Here is a 15,616-nt window from a genome sequence, read left to right as displayed (position 1 = left end):
ATAGATAGATAGATAGATAGATAGATAGATAGATAGATAGATAGAAAAATGTATCAGTGACTGTGAGTTTTGCAAAACTTGTCATAAAAATATTGTATTAGTGTTGATGTTAACCCCAGCAAGAAGAATGAGTTTAGTATTCAGCTATGACTGATTAAACGCGCAGGTACTTCATTTCGCCTGCTAAACAGGTTACACTGAGTGGAGCTGTCGACCGTTCCAAGATGGCGGCCCTACGGCTCGTCAGCGCCAATAGGCGATAGTGATCAATGCTGTATCTAACTTTTATATGATATCTATGGCTGCAGCATTGTAAGAGAGGGACAGTTGGACACAGAGGCTCCGCCCCTGTTTAATGATGGGCGGTTTCTCTTCACAAAGATGGCTTCCAACAAAGAAGAACCCGTCCAGAGGACCAGACTCAACCTTGTTAGATATTCGTAGTTCTATTAATAAAAAGCAGAAACTTTCTGTTGATGTGTTGATGTTGATTATAGAATGTGATGAGCACTGCTTAACTTACCATTCTTTAATCCATGTTTTGTCCAATATGTGGCACCTTCAGTAGTGTAATGCTTATAATAACCCCAGAAACAGGTAAATTAATTAACAGAGCTTATGTTTCTGCAATGTTTGCTGATGCAGTCAAAAAATACAAACTTGGTAAAATAGGTTGAGAACTTGTTGCAAGAATCGATTGTTGATCTTTGAATATGAGGTCTAAGTCTGTTTTATTAAACAGCCCAGCTGGTTACATTCAACCAGCATTAGACCATGTTGCGACCTTACTTTGGTAGACCTGGTTGAGTTTTAGTACCACAAATTGGGTCATGGCTGTTTTTGTTTTTTCATCTGACCTGCTCAGTAGTAAACATGGAGCTTAGACATGGACCACAATGAGATTCTTACAGTATGATAACTATGAGCAAAAATACCAACATTTCATGCTTTCACGGTGTTAACACAAAAACCTCAGAAATGCACCATATGACTGAATTGCTTTATTCTAAAACATAAATGCAACTGTTATGAATACTGCTCCCTAAAAATATCACTTATTGCTGTACAAAAAATTGTATAATTATGATATTATTTATATTTATTTTTACAAATACACATTAGTAGAGTGAGAGAACACAAGTGAAGATGTTGATTGTCACTTTGATGTGTTAGTTTTAGACACTAAGATTTTTCTAAACTGTGGTATATTGGAGGCAGCACGGTGGCGCAACTGGTAGAGCTGCTGCCTCTCAGCGAGCAGGTCCCTGGTTCAAACCCCGGTCCAGGGGCCTTTCTGGGTGGAGTTTGCATGTTCTCTCCGTGCATGCGTGGGTTTTCTCCGGGTGCTCCGGTTTCCTCCCACAGACCAAAAACTTGCATGTTAGTCTGATTGGTAACTCTAAATTGTCCCTAGGTGTGAGTGAGAGAGTGAATGGTTGTTTGTCTCGTTTGTCTCTATGTGGCCCTGTGATGGACTTGCGACCCATCCAGGGTGTACCCCGCCCCTCGCACAGTGATTGCTGGACATGGGCACCAGTGACCCCCATGACCCAAAATGGAATAAACGGGTAAAGATAATGGATGGATGAAATTTAAATTGGGACAAATACATTTCATCAAAGCAGTTTTAGTCAATCGTTTCTTAATTGTTGCAGGACTTCAATGTCCAAGCCTCACTGTCAATTACAAAAGTAGATTCTGAAAAGTATATCTTTTTTAAAATTTTAAACATTTTGTAGCTTATTGTGTTCGGCTAACTAGACATTTCAAACCGGCATTGAGATCTCAGTAAACTAACAGCATAACAATTACTTTTATTTAAACAATTTATAAAATAGAAATGTACTTGGACACTTAATTGTGTCTTGGATGTTTAAATTACATAAACAAAAACTGAATGCTTGGGAGGTAATTAGAACATATGCTTATGAAACCACCTGTTTTTCATTTTCAGGTACTGGATGCAGTCCAGATCTACTCTTCTTCCTGTGTGCCATGTACGCTCCTATTTGCACCATCGACTTTCAGCATGAGCCTATCAAGCCCTGCAAGGCCGTGTGCGAGCGGGCGAAGTACGGCTGTGAGCCGGTGATGAAGCGATATAACCACAGCTGGCCTGACAGCCTGGCCTGCAGTGAGCTGCCACTGTATGACCGTGGAGTGTGCATCTCACCTGAGGCTATCGTCAAAGCAGAAGGACCTGGTATATTCATCATTTCATGTCATTGTTACTGATATGACAGTTGATAATTACAGGGGTGCCTAAAGGCTTGACAAAACTGATTAAAGAGCCTCCGCTTTAGGATGTATAAAGAATTAATGATGAGACTAAAAATAACCTGTAGGAAGATGTTGGTTGGTATTGACTATAACTTTTATTTGTTAGACAAGGAGTTTGCGTTCCTAAAATATTAGTTGGTGCTAGCTGATTCTGATAGACGTTAGTGTCAGGTAGCTAACTCTAACCCATGATACAATAAGGCAGATATTGGGTTTATTTGGTTGAACTCAACTTTAGTAGGAGCTCTAATTCAACAGTTTAGTTATTATAATTCAATTTAATTCAACACATCACAAGGAGCTGGCTGTGTTCCTAACATGTTTCGTGAAGACCTGGCCAAAAATCTGCCATTTCCTGACTAACATTTCAATGTCAATTTATTTCTATAGCACATAAAAACAACAAAAGCTGACTAAAGTGCTTTACAATTAAGTCTAATAAAAAAATTAATACATCTTGCGCCTCTCAGGAAACATAAGAAAGTTAACCATAAAACACACAACAATAAAAATCAGGTGCAACTGGTTCTCAGATTCTGCATGGATCAAACACCAAGGAAAAAAGATGAGTTTTGAGCAAATATTTAAAAGTCGGAACAGTCTCAGCGGTCTTTAAATAATCAGGTAAACTGCCACAATTTTGGAGAAGACACTGCAAAAGCCTGATCACCTCTAGACTTCAGTTTGGATCATCTAAGAGGAACTGGTTGGTAGACCAGAATGCTTTTACTGGAGTGTAGGTGTTAAGAAGATGGGGTCAGGCCTTTTAAGACTTTAAAAACAAGCAATACATTCTTAAAATCAATCCAGAAGTGGACAGGAAGTCAGTAGAAAGAAGCCAGGACAGGGGTTATGTGTTCATGTTTTTTATTTGCTGTTAAAAGATAAGCTGCTGCATTCTGGATAGTTTGTAAACGATGCAGAAATGATTTATCTAAACCAATATACAATGAATTACAATAGTCCAAAGGAGAGGTAATAAAAGCACGAATCACCTTTTCAAAATCTCTGAAAGGGAGACAAGACTTAACCTTGACAATTAGTCACAAAGTTTGTTTTCTCAGTCATCCAGGTATATAACAACAAAAAAGGTTGAATCATGTCATCTGGACTTCGTTTTTTTGTTAAAAAAGAAACGTTTCGCCCCTCATCCAAGAGGCTTCGTCGGTCTGAGGCCTAGCCATCTGGTATTACCCAGAAGCCACCCTGACTCTTGGGTTTCAAGCCTGCTTCAGATACCACTGAAGTCTGGCCTTTTCACTAATGGTTTCAAAAACAACAAACTTTGTGTTTTTGAAACCATTAGTGAAAAGGCCAGACTTCAGGGGTATCTGAGGCAGGCTTGAAACCCAAGAGTCAGGGTGGCTTCTGGGTAATACCAGATGGCTAGGCCTCAGACTGACGAAGCCTCTTGGATGAGGGGCGAAACGTTTCTTTTTTAACAAAAAAACGAAGTCCAGATGACATGATTCAACCTTTTTTGTTCTTGACAATTAGTCTTATTTAGAAGAAACTGGATTTCAAAACTGCATTTATCTCTCTAATTTCTTCTTCTTCTTCTTCTTTAAACTTTTTCCTCTCCAGGGGTCACCACAGCAAGTCATCCTCCTCCATCTCACTCTGTCCTCTGTATCCTCTGTTCTCACTCCAACTACCTCCATGTCCTCTATAACTGCATCCATATATCTCCTCTTTGTCTTTTTCCTGGCAGCTGCATTTCTAACATCATTCTACCAATATACCCACTGTCCCTCCTCTGGGCATGTCCAAACCATCTCAGTCTGGCCTCTATAACTTTATCTCCCAGTTGTTCAACCTGTGCTGTATGTCGGATGATCTCATTCCTAATCTTATCCATCCTTGTCATTCCTAAGGAAAACCTCAACATCTTCATGTCTGTCACTTCCAGTTTTTCTCCTGTCTTTTTGTCAATGCCACTGTTTCCAGACCATACGACATAGCTGGTCTCACCACTGTCTTGTAAACAAGACAAAACTTTTTCTTTGACCATTGGGGCGGCTGTGGCTGAATGGTTAGCGCAGTCGTCCTCCAATGCAAGAGTTGGGGGTTCGAATCCACCAGCAGTCACATGCCTATGTGTCCCTGGGCAAGACACTGAACCCCTCATTGCCTCCGATGTGTGTCCCATTGGTGTATGAATGTGATAAAGCTCTGATTAGTCTCTTTAGAATGATTTGTTCAATTAGCTTTGTAGAGATCTATTAGAGTGCTGTACGAATGGGTAAATGAGGTCACAGGTTGTGTTGTAAAGCATTTTGAGTGTCTTGAATAGATAGAAAGGCGCTATATAAATAAAGTCCATTTACCATTCCATTTACCATTTACTTTTGCTGACACTCTTTTGTCACAAATCACTCCTGAAAATTTTTTCCATCCACTCCATCCTGCCTGGACTCTCTTTTTTTTATCTCTTTACCACACTCCCCATTTCCTGGACAGTGGACCCATGTACTTGAAGTCCTGCACCTTTGTGACCTCTGCTCCTTGTAGCTTCACTATTCCACCGGCCTCCGTCTCATTCACACACGTACTCTGACTTACTACGGCTTACTTTCATTCCTCTTCTTTCAAGTGCATACCTCAACCTCTCCAAGTTCTCTTCCACCTGTTCCCTGTTCTGCAAACATCATAGTCCATGGGGATTCCGGCCTGACCTCATCTGTTAGTCGGTCCATCACCAGAGGAAACAAGAAGGGGCTCAGAGCCGATCCTTGATGCACTTCCACCTCCACCTTGAAGCTATTTGTCACTCCTAAAGCACATCTCACCACTGTCCTGCTGTCCTCATACATGTCCTGTACCAGTCTAACATACTTTTCTGCCACTCCAGATTTACTCATGCAACACCACACCTCCTCCCTCGGCACCCTGTCAAATGCTTTTTCTAAATGCACAAAGACACAGAGTTCTTTGTGACCTTCTCTGTACTTATCAATCAGCATCCTCAAAGCAAAGATGGCATCTGTGGTGCTCTTTCTTGGCATGAAACCATACTGCTGCTAACAAATAGTCACCTCTCATTTAAGTCTTGCTTCCACAACCCTCTCCCAGATCTTCATCTTGTGACTCATCAACTTAATTCCTCTGTAGTTGCTACAACTCTGTACATCACCCTTGTTCTTAAAAATGGGCACCAGCACACTTCTTCTCCATTCCTCAGGCATTTTCTCACCCTCAAATATGCCATTGACTATTTGAGTCAAAAACCTCACTCCCTTCTGTCCAAGATATTTAGAAACATCCATTGGAATGTCATCAGCTCCTACTGCCTTCCCCCTTTTCATTCTTTTCAGAGCTTTCTGGACTTGACCCTTACTAATCTTTCCAACTTCCTGGTCCACAGTTTCTATGACCTCTACTCTTCTTTCTCTTTCATTCTCTTCATTCATTAGCTCCTCAAAGTTCATTCAACCTTTATTTAAACAAGTTAATCCCATTGAGCCTTGGAGACTCGTTCAAAGTACTCCCTCAATCTTTCCGTCACACTCTCCTCACTTGTTAGAACATTACCATTCCTATCTTTAACAAGCCTAACCTGCTGCACATCCTTTCCAGCCTCATCTCCCGAGGCTCAATGAGACCAACCTGCATAAATTAAGGTTGAATGAATGGATGATCCCTCTGTCTTGCCAATTTGTACAGGTCCTTCTTGCCGTCTTTAGTGTCCAGCCTCCCATACAACTCAGCATACGCCTTCCACTTTGCCTTAGCTACCTCCCTCTTTGCTCTACTTCCCATCTCCTTATATTCCTGTCTCCTCTCTTGGGTCCTCTCACTGTCATATTTCTTCTTGGCTAATCTTTTTCTTTGAATAGCTTCCTAAACTTCACTATTCCACCACCAGGTTTCCTTATCATCCATTCTGTGTCCAGATCAGATTCAGAGAGTCAGAGATTCTTTATTGTCATTCGCACCTCATGTGGTACATGTGGTGGAGCGAAATTATGTACACAGGGTCCCAGTTACATCCAACAATAAAATGTATAAGAAAAACATTAATAACATCTAAGATATGAACTAAGAAAAACATCAACTAAATATACACTAAGCACTCATAACATAAAAACATTGAACATCAGCACAAACATGAACATAAGTCTGTGTGAGCGGATGTGCACGCATGAACACATCAACATTTAAACAGATCAGCAGCAACATGATGCCGTTTTTCACAGTGATTATTCTAGTTAGAGATTCATGAGTCTAACAGCCTCAGGGTAGAAGCTGTTCCTCAGTCTAGTGGTTCTACACTTAATACTCCTCAACCTCCTTCCTGAGGGGAGTGGGGCAAAAGGTGTGTGTGCTGGGTGAGTGGGGTCCTTCATGATGCAGGTGGCCCTCTTCCTGCATCACGAGGTGTAGATGTCTGTGATGGTAGGGAGGCTGATTCCAACAGACATCTGTGCAGCCTTCACCACTCTCTGCAAAGCTTTTCTTTCTGCAGCTGTGCAGCCTCCATGCCACACGTTGATGCTGGAGCACAGGATGCTCTCCACTGCACACCTGTAGGAGGTGAGGACTGAACTTCCCAGACCAGCTCGTCTCAGCCGTCTGAGGAAGTAGAGTCTCTGATGAGCTTTCTTGATCAGGCTGGTGGTGTTGTTGCTCCAGCTGAGGTTGTCATTCATGTGTACACCCAAGTACTTGTAGCTGGAGACCACTTCCACTGCAGATCCTCTTATGTTCAGGGGGGTGTAGATGTTTTTGTTCCTTCTGAAGTCCACAATAATCTCCTTTGTCTTCTTCACATTGATGTGAAGGTTATTCTCTTTGCACCAGCTCTCCAGGTGTTCCACCTCTTGCCTGTAACTGGACTCATCATTGTTTGTGATGCATCCCACCACCGCTGTATCATCTGCAAACTTTACAATGTGACAGCCTGGATGGGTAGCTGCACAATCATTCGTGAGCAGAGTAAACAGGAGGGGGCTCAACACACATCCCTGAGGAGAGCCAGTGCTGAGGGTTATGGTGGAGGAGGAGAAGTTGTGGATCCTCACTAACTGTGGTCTGTTTGTTAAGAAGTCTAGGACCCAGTTGCAAATGGAGGGGCTTAGTCCTAGTGTGGATAGTTTGTCCATCAGGGTTTGGGGGATCATGGTGTTGAAGGCGGATATGAAGTCCACAAAGAGCATACTGACGTAAGAGTTTTTCTGCTCCAGGTGGTTGAGAGCAGTGTGGACCACAGAGGAGATGGCATCCTCTGTTGATCGGTTCTCACGGTATGCATACTGATGAGGGTCCTCGTTGATGTTGATGGTTGTTTTTATGTGAGTCATGACCAGTTTTTCGAAGCATTTAGCAACTATCGGGGTGAGGGCCACTGGCCGATAGTCATTCAGACCAGTCACTGTAGAACTTTTTGGGACTGGGATGATGGTGGCAGTCTTCAGGCAGGTGGGAACTGTCTCCAGGGTAAGTGGGGTGTTAAAGATGTCTGCCAGCACCTCGCAGAGCTGATCAGCACATTCCTTCAACACTTTTCCGGGGATGTTGTCTGGGCCACTTGCTTTGTGCGGATTAATCCTCCTGAAGGTACTCTTTACTTTGGCTGAGGTCACGCTGAGATGCTCTTCATCCGGTGGTGAGGTGAGTCTGGTGTTGGGTGGTCTGTTCGGGTCTTCAAAGCGTGCATAGAACTTGTTGAGGGCATCAGGCAGAGATGGGTCTTTGGGGCATTGTTCGCTCCTTCCTTTATAATCTGTTATGCACTTAATGCCCCTCCACATGCTCCGATGGTCTTGTGAGATGAATTGACCCTCGATCCTCTGTGCATATGTGGCCTTGGCCCTCTTAATACCAGATGACACACCAAGTACCTTCTTACCATTCTCTCGAATTAAGCCCGAGCAGCGAAGCGCTGCGAAGGCCTATTGTAATCACTCTGTTCAGGCCCGAGCTGTAATTTTTTCCGCAAAATGAATTGGCATTTTGGGGGCCTTAACATATCCCAAAACTCACCAAATTTGGCAGACGCATCAGGACTGGTGAAAAATTACTTATTTTAAGGGCATGGCAAAAATTGCATATGAAACAGATCAAGAGTGCCACCTAGAAATTTTCAAAAAACCCTCCGCCTTAACCTTAGTTTGTCATAGAAACATGAAATTTGGTATGCTTGCCCATTTCCCCAAGATGCACAGAAAACCCTCTGGCACCAACATTGTATGATAAAGAGGAAGGCAGCCATGTTGGAAAGCCGGCCCATATTTCACACCTTTTTGGCGGTTTACAGCCTCCACATTTGAACAAACTCCTCCTAGGGATTTTGCTCAATCGGTTTCAAACTTGTCCATTATGGTCAAAAGGCATGGGGAACGCAAATTTTTCTAAACGGTTCATTTTGGAGCATGCTGAAGGGGCGGGGCCAGACCTCAAAGTTTGACATCTCGCCATGAAACACGAAATGCTAATAGCTCCTACACGAAAACTGTCTGAGACATCAAACCTTTAGTGATTGATCCACATCCGGACCCCTGCAAGACTGAATGGTCAAATCATGACATCACTTAAGACACGCCCCCTGACAACAGGAAGTAAAAAGTTTTACGCTGAACGATCCCTATCTGACCCCTGTTACCTGATCAGCATGATAGTGTGTCCAGTGACCAAAGACATGTTGTTGTAACTTGCTTTCCAACACTGATAGTTTTGGGTGGTGTATGTGGGCGGCACGGCATGGAGAAGTAAGACGTAACACCGTCGCTATACGTTTGGCTCTAAATTCCACAGTTTTGAACCGAGGTGCATGAAAATCAGTATCATCAATCATTATCCACCCCTTGGACAGGAAGCCATGATAAGTAGCCAGTAGCCTCCACAGCGCCCCCTAGAATATTTTAAAACCTCAGCCCCAAGCCATTTTTTGACCAATAATTCTGAAACTCGGTGAACATCTGTATCTTCTCAGGACCTATGAAAAGTCTCTTGGAGCCATGGTCCAAAACCAACAGGAAGTCGGCCATTTTTGGTCAAAGAGTCACTTTTGGGCATTTCTAATTGCGAATTTTAACAAACTCCTCCAAAGAATTTTGAAGGATTGCCTTCAAATTTGGTTGATATGCCATTAAGATATTGGAGAGTAAAAGTTATCTAAAGCTTACGTTTTCGTATATGTCAAAAGGGCATGGCCAGGCCTCAAAGTTTTGCTTCACACAATAAATTTCCAAACACTATAACTTTCACAGTGAAAGACCGAAATGCACGAAACTTGGCATGACTCATCCCTGTTTGATGCCCGATGATCCAATGTGGACATATTTTGATGTCATCAAAGCCCCGCCCCCTCAGAACAGGAAGTCTCTGTTTTTAACTTGGAAGGCTCCCTCTTTGACACTATTGACCTAATCAGGATGATCCTGTGTTAGAAGACAGATAATATGGTCTGACTTGATTTAAAACACAAGCCGTTTTTGCTTGAGGATGTGGGCGTGGCGGCGTGGCGAATTAAGAAGTGACGCCGTTGCAATACGTTTGGCTCTAAATTGCACAGATTGCAGCCGAGGTGCACCAAAATCACTATGATCGATCATTATCCGCCCCTTGAACAGGTATCTATGATAAGTGGCCAATAGCCTCCACATCACCACCTACATTATTCCTACAGTTATAGCTCAGTGATACAACATCCAATCTGCACCAGATTTGTTGTGCGTCATTAGTGAGGACTTTTAGACACATTGATATTGTGGTTTAACATATGACTCTAGTGCGCCTCCTACATTATTCCAACAGTTATACCTCAATGATACATCATCCTATCTGCAACAGATTTTGGGGGTGTCATCTGTGAGCATTTCTAGACACATTGGTATTGTTGTTTAACATTTGACTCAAGTGTGCCCTTACATTATTCAAACTGTTATATCTCAATGATATATTATCTGATCTGCACCAGATTTTTTTGGGCGTGATCACTGAGCACTTCTATATACGTTTGTGTTGTTATTTAACATTTGACTCGAGTGCGCCCTCTCTAACACCCTTGACCTAATCAGGATGACCCTGTGTTAGAAGACATATAACAAGTTGGTCTGACTTGATTTAAATTACAAACACTTTTAGCTGGAGGATGTGAGTGTGGCGGCGTAACAAATTCAGAAGTGACGCCGTTGCAATACATTTGGCTCTAAATTGCACCGATTTGAGCCGAGGTGCACCAAAATCACTATGATCGATCAATATCCACCACTTGAACAGAAATCCATGATAAGTGGCCAATAGCCTCTATAGTGCCCCCTACATTATTCTTACAGTTACATCTCAGTGATACATCATCCAATCTGCACCAGATTTTTGGTCTGTCATCTGTGAGCAGTTCTAGACACATTGGTATTGTTGTTAAACATTTGACTCCAGTGCGCCCCCTAGATTATTCACACTGTTATATCTCAGTGATACATCATCCGATCTGAACCAGATTTTTGGGGGGCATCATCAGGGAGCACTTGTATACGCATTGGTAATGTTCTTTAACATTTGAATCCAATATACCCCATACATAATTCCAACAGTTATATCTCAGTAATGCATCATCCAATCTAAACCAGATTTTTGGTGCTTAATCAGTGAGCAGTTTTAGACACATTGGTATTGTTGTTTAACTTTTGACTCCAGTGCGCCCCTAGATTATTCCAACAGTTATATCTCAGTGACACATAATCCGATATGCGCAAGATTTATTGTGCATAATCAGTGAGCACTTCTAGACACATTGATATGGTGGTTTAACATATGACTCAAGTGCGCCCCTAAACTATTCCAAAAGTTATATCTCTGTGATACATCATCCGATATGCACCAGATTTATTTTGCATCATGAGGGAGCACTTATAGACACATTGCTGTTGGTGTTTAACATTTGGCTCAAGTGTGCCCCCTACATTATTACAACAGTTATATCTTAGTGACACATCATCTGATCTGCACCCTATATTTTGTACTTCATCAGTGAGCACTTCTACACACATTGGTATTGGTGAAGCATGGCATCACTTAAGCCCCACCTACTCAGAGAAAAAATGGTAGATTATTGGATGACACTTCCACCTTCGCACTGTATAAGATATTAGACTGAACATTTGTTTGCTAACTGTTGATTACCACACATGACATGTTGAAAAGCATAAAGGAAGTGCTCGTCAAACATTCACAACAAAACAGCAAATCACCATAACTCCTGTCTGGAAGGTCAGATTTCGCCTATACTTGTAAGACCTGCAGCTGGCCAAGTAACCACATGGACGGAAGGTGATGTTTAAGATTCGGGAAATGCGCCCCGTGGTGAACGCGTGCGGGATTGGCACAAGAGCGTTTTCGATGGGTGGACTAGCTGGAGCTCTCACAGTCGCCGTAAGGCTGGAGCAGCGCTTTGCTGCAAGAGCCTCCAATGCTGCTTGCAGCTTTAATTACTGTTGCTGTAGTAGCCCCGTCATATGGAAGCTCTGTCTTACCACTTTTGACACCTTACCACCTTTAACAGCTCCTCTCTGAATTTCTCAAAACATTCTTCCTTCTTCATCTTTCACCATTTGTTCTTCTTATCTGATTTTACTCTTTTTCTCTTCTTCACAACAACAATTATTCTACATACAACCATCTGATGCTATCTAGCCACGCTTTCCCCTGCCACAACATTACAGTCCCCAATCTCCCTCGGGTTTCCTCTTCTACACAAAATGTAATTGATCTGCGTACTCATTCCTCCACTCTTATAGGTCACTCTGTGTTCCTCTCTCTTTTGGAAATAGGTATTGACTACAGCCATTTCCATTCTCTTGGCAAAATCCACCACCATCTGCCCTTCCTGGTTTCTTTCCTTGACACCAAACCTACCCATCACTTCCTCATCCCCTCTGTTTCTGTCACCAACATGTCCATTCAGGTCTGCTCCGATCACCACTCTCTTCTCCCTGGGAATACTCTATCATTTCATCCAGTTCTTTCCAAAATGTATCTTTCTCTTCCGCATCACATCCAACCTGTGGAGCATTTCCACTGACAATGTTTAGCATCAGGCCTTCTACTACTACTTTCAGGCACATCACCCTATCTGACACTTTTTTCACCTCTACTACATTATTTGCCAACTCCTCCTTCAGGACCACCCCTACTCCATTTCTCTTTCTATCCACACCATGGTAAAACAGTTTAAATGCTGCTCCAATGCTGTGAGCCTTGCTGCCCTTCCACTAGGTCTCTTGGACACATAAAACATCTACCTTCCTTCTCTGCATCATGTCAGCCAGCTCTCTACCTTTGCCTGTCATTGTCCCCACATTTAGGGTTGCAACCCTCAGTCCTACATTCTTGATTTTCCTCTTCTCCCTCTGTCTCCTGACACATTTCCCTCCTTTGGGCTTCGACTAACAGTAGCACAATTTCTGCTGGCATCCTGTTTGTCAACAGCACCGGTGGTGGTCGTGGTTAACCCAGGCCTTGACCAATCTGATATGGTTTTGCTTTGATGAACTTGCATTATAGTTTTGGCAAAAGTGTTTTACGTCAGTTGTCCTTCCTGACACAACCCTCACCATTTACCTGTACTTGGGACCGGCATAGGAGATACACTGGCTTGTACTCCCTAGTGGTTGGTTTGTTTGTCTAATTTAAAAGCACTATCGAAAATAACTCCCAGATTCCTGACAGTGTAGCTGGGTTGTCATTCAGTTTTCAGGGAGCTTAAGAGGTTAAAGCATATTTATTCATTTCAACATGACTTTGCTTTGACCTTTATATTGTGTAACAAATGACCAAACCAAATACTTGTTTGGTAATAATGTGTTGGTAAAGTTTAAATATGAAATAGAACATTATTTCTAAAAATAAAACAAGACAGCACAAGAAACATCACAAATATTAATAATCATCTCTTAGTTGTGACTTTTTCAATATCATACATTTTGTAGTCTCATATAAAACAAAGACGCTTCACTTTTCATACTACAGATGAGGTCAGTTCTCCTGCCACTGGTCCATCAATGTTTTCTGAGTTCCTGCCCTGGTACTGTTTCGGTTCTTTTACAAACATAGCGTGAGTCATTTCCCCTCTGATTTCTTTCCCACTGACTTTCTCAAAGAGCTCCTTGATAGAGGCGGCCCACTCATTTTACACTCAATAAAATCCTTAGTGTCTTCTTCTTCTCCAAACAGGTCCAAAACTGACAAATAAAAAAACCTTCATCACAATCTTCTTTTTCTCTGTAACAGCATGCCCACATATCTGAGAGCTGCCCTGGCTCGGCTCAGCGCAGCAGGGCTTTGTACTTTTCTTTCAGTGTGATTTGTTGATTTGCTCAAGTTCAGTTGGGGTGGATCACTCGAGTGTTTCCAGTGATTTTTCTCAGAGCCTGGTTTGAATGTTGTTCAGAACCTTGGAAATTAATCCACTAGAGGCACAAGTTTGTTAGGATGTCAGTATTCACAAACTCATCTGCAGAGGAGCTTTTCAAATTTGCAAACCTGGAAACAATCTTAGACGCATGACAACACAAGCCTAGTCCGTGTAGATGTTCATCATATTTAAACTGCAGCTGTGACCAGATAAACTAAAATCTATTATTTATTAAAACCTTGGTGTACAAATGTAAAATAATCTTTTTTTTCCCATCATAATCCTTTAGGCTTGGTGCCTCAGTAGTTTCAGACATCTGAATAGTCATGAACACATCTGGATTCATTCCAGTGTAATATATAATCACTTTAGCATTTATTATTTTTGATGCAACAACTTCCTCCAAAGTTTCACTTTGTTGGGTGAACAGAAAACCATTTTATTAATATATAAGCATTGATATGCCCTATCCTGTTCAATTTATTTTGCCCTGCATCTTAGCAGCAATTTGAAAAAAAAAAGCAAGTTAAACACCAAAACGTGCAGTTTATTTAGTAATAGTGTGCTCTGACTTTTGGTATTTGTTCATCACACATTGTAGATGAATGTTGCAAAAAGTTGTGAGGAAAATTTGAGAGATTAACGAGATTTTAGCTTTAACCCAGTAAGAGGACAAAACAGTCTTTTTACTGCTATATTTGTTGGCCTTTATTTAACTCGTCAAGTCCCAGTGAGATCACACATGTATATTGCAATGGAGGCCTGAGCCTGAAGGCAGCCCAACATGTTTCTGCTCTGTGGGATGAAACTGGAGTACCTGGAGAAAACCCACACACGCTTCACACAGAAAGACCTCAGACTCAAATCGGTGATTTGGCACACACGACTTGTTTCACCCCACATCACCACAAAAGGCATAGAGTGAACACCCAAGTAACCGACTCGAGGACATTATTATTTTGTTCAAAATATTTTTTCTAAACTGGAAGTGAAGGGGGTCAGCACGGTGGTGCAGTTGGTAGAGCTGATGCCTCTCAGCGATCAGGTTACCTTGGTTCAAATCCCAGTTGGGGGCCTTTCTGAGTGGAGTCTGCATGTTCTCTCCGTGCTGTGTGGGTTTTCTCCGTGTACTCCGGTTTCCTCCTACAAACTAAAAACATGCACGTTAGTCTGATTGGTAACTCTAAATTGTCCATAAGTGTGTGCACGAGAGTGAATGGTTGTTTGTCTCGTTTGTCTCTGTGATGGACTGGAGACCTGTCCAGGTTGTCCCCTGCCTCTCACACAGTGATAGTTGGATATGGGCACCAGTGACCCCCGCGACCTGAAAAGGAATAAGTGGGTAAAGATAATGGATAGATGGTTATCATGGGGATTATGAGCCTTGGGCAGCAGCTTTAACATTTATTTTGATCTTTGCTCTCTCAGCACTTCTTATCCAGGTGGACCAAAATTCATGCTTTTTTCTTCTTACCATAGTTTAGAATATTACAAAACTCATAATGGAATTGTGTGTAGTAGCTAAATTTAGGTATCACAGAGCAGTTCGTCAAAATTTCTTCAGAAATTGTCCGGTTTACTCTTTCCAATGCAGGACATATATTATTCTTTTGTACAGTCAAGAAAAAAAGAAGCCATGCGTTGTTTAATTTTGTTTTTATTTATTTATTTACCCGGTATGTATTTTTGTTAAATTAGTTTTTTTGCTGTCTCTATGCCTCTACAGAGCCATACAACCAGGACCCTTCCAGGTGTAACCCAGGTGAGACTTAGTTCTTCATTAATAAATATACATGTAGATACATGATAGATAGATAGATAGATGATAGATAGATAAATAGATAGATAGATGATAGATAGATGAATAGATGATAGATGGATAGATGAATAGATGATGGATGGATAAATGAATAGATGATAGATGGATAGATGGATAGATGGATGGATGGATGGATGGATGGATGGATGGATGGATGGATGGAT

At 41.9% G+C, this 15,616-nt stretch overlaps 1 protein-coding gene across 1 annotated transcript in view; it reads left to right on the top strand.

The window, feature by feature from the left end:
- frzb (frizzled related protein) overlaps positions 1-15,616 on the top strand; it is a 45,679-nt gene that overhangs the window by 15,016 nt on the left and 15,047 nt on the right. The window contains exons 2-3 of the mRNA XM_037686699.1: positions 1,955-2,203; positions 15,360-15,395. Coding sequence (XP_037542627.1) covers positions 1,955-2,203; positions 15,360-15,395 — 285 coding nt within the window. The remainder of the gene's footprint in view (positions 1-1,954; positions 2,204-15,359; positions 15,396-15,616) is intronic.

The sequence above is a fragment of the Nematolebias whitei genome, chromosome 13 (genome assembly GCF_014905685.2).
Source record: "Nematolebias whitei isolate Nwh7 chromosome 13, NemWhi1, whole genome shotgun sequence".
NCBI classification, from domain to species: Eukaryota; Metazoa; Chordata; class Actinopteri; order Cyprinodontiformes; family Rivulidae; genus Nematolebias; species Nematolebias whitei.
The sequence above is the reverse complement of the archived record's forward strand: the minus strand, read 5'-3'. Positions and strand labels throughout refer to the sequence as shown.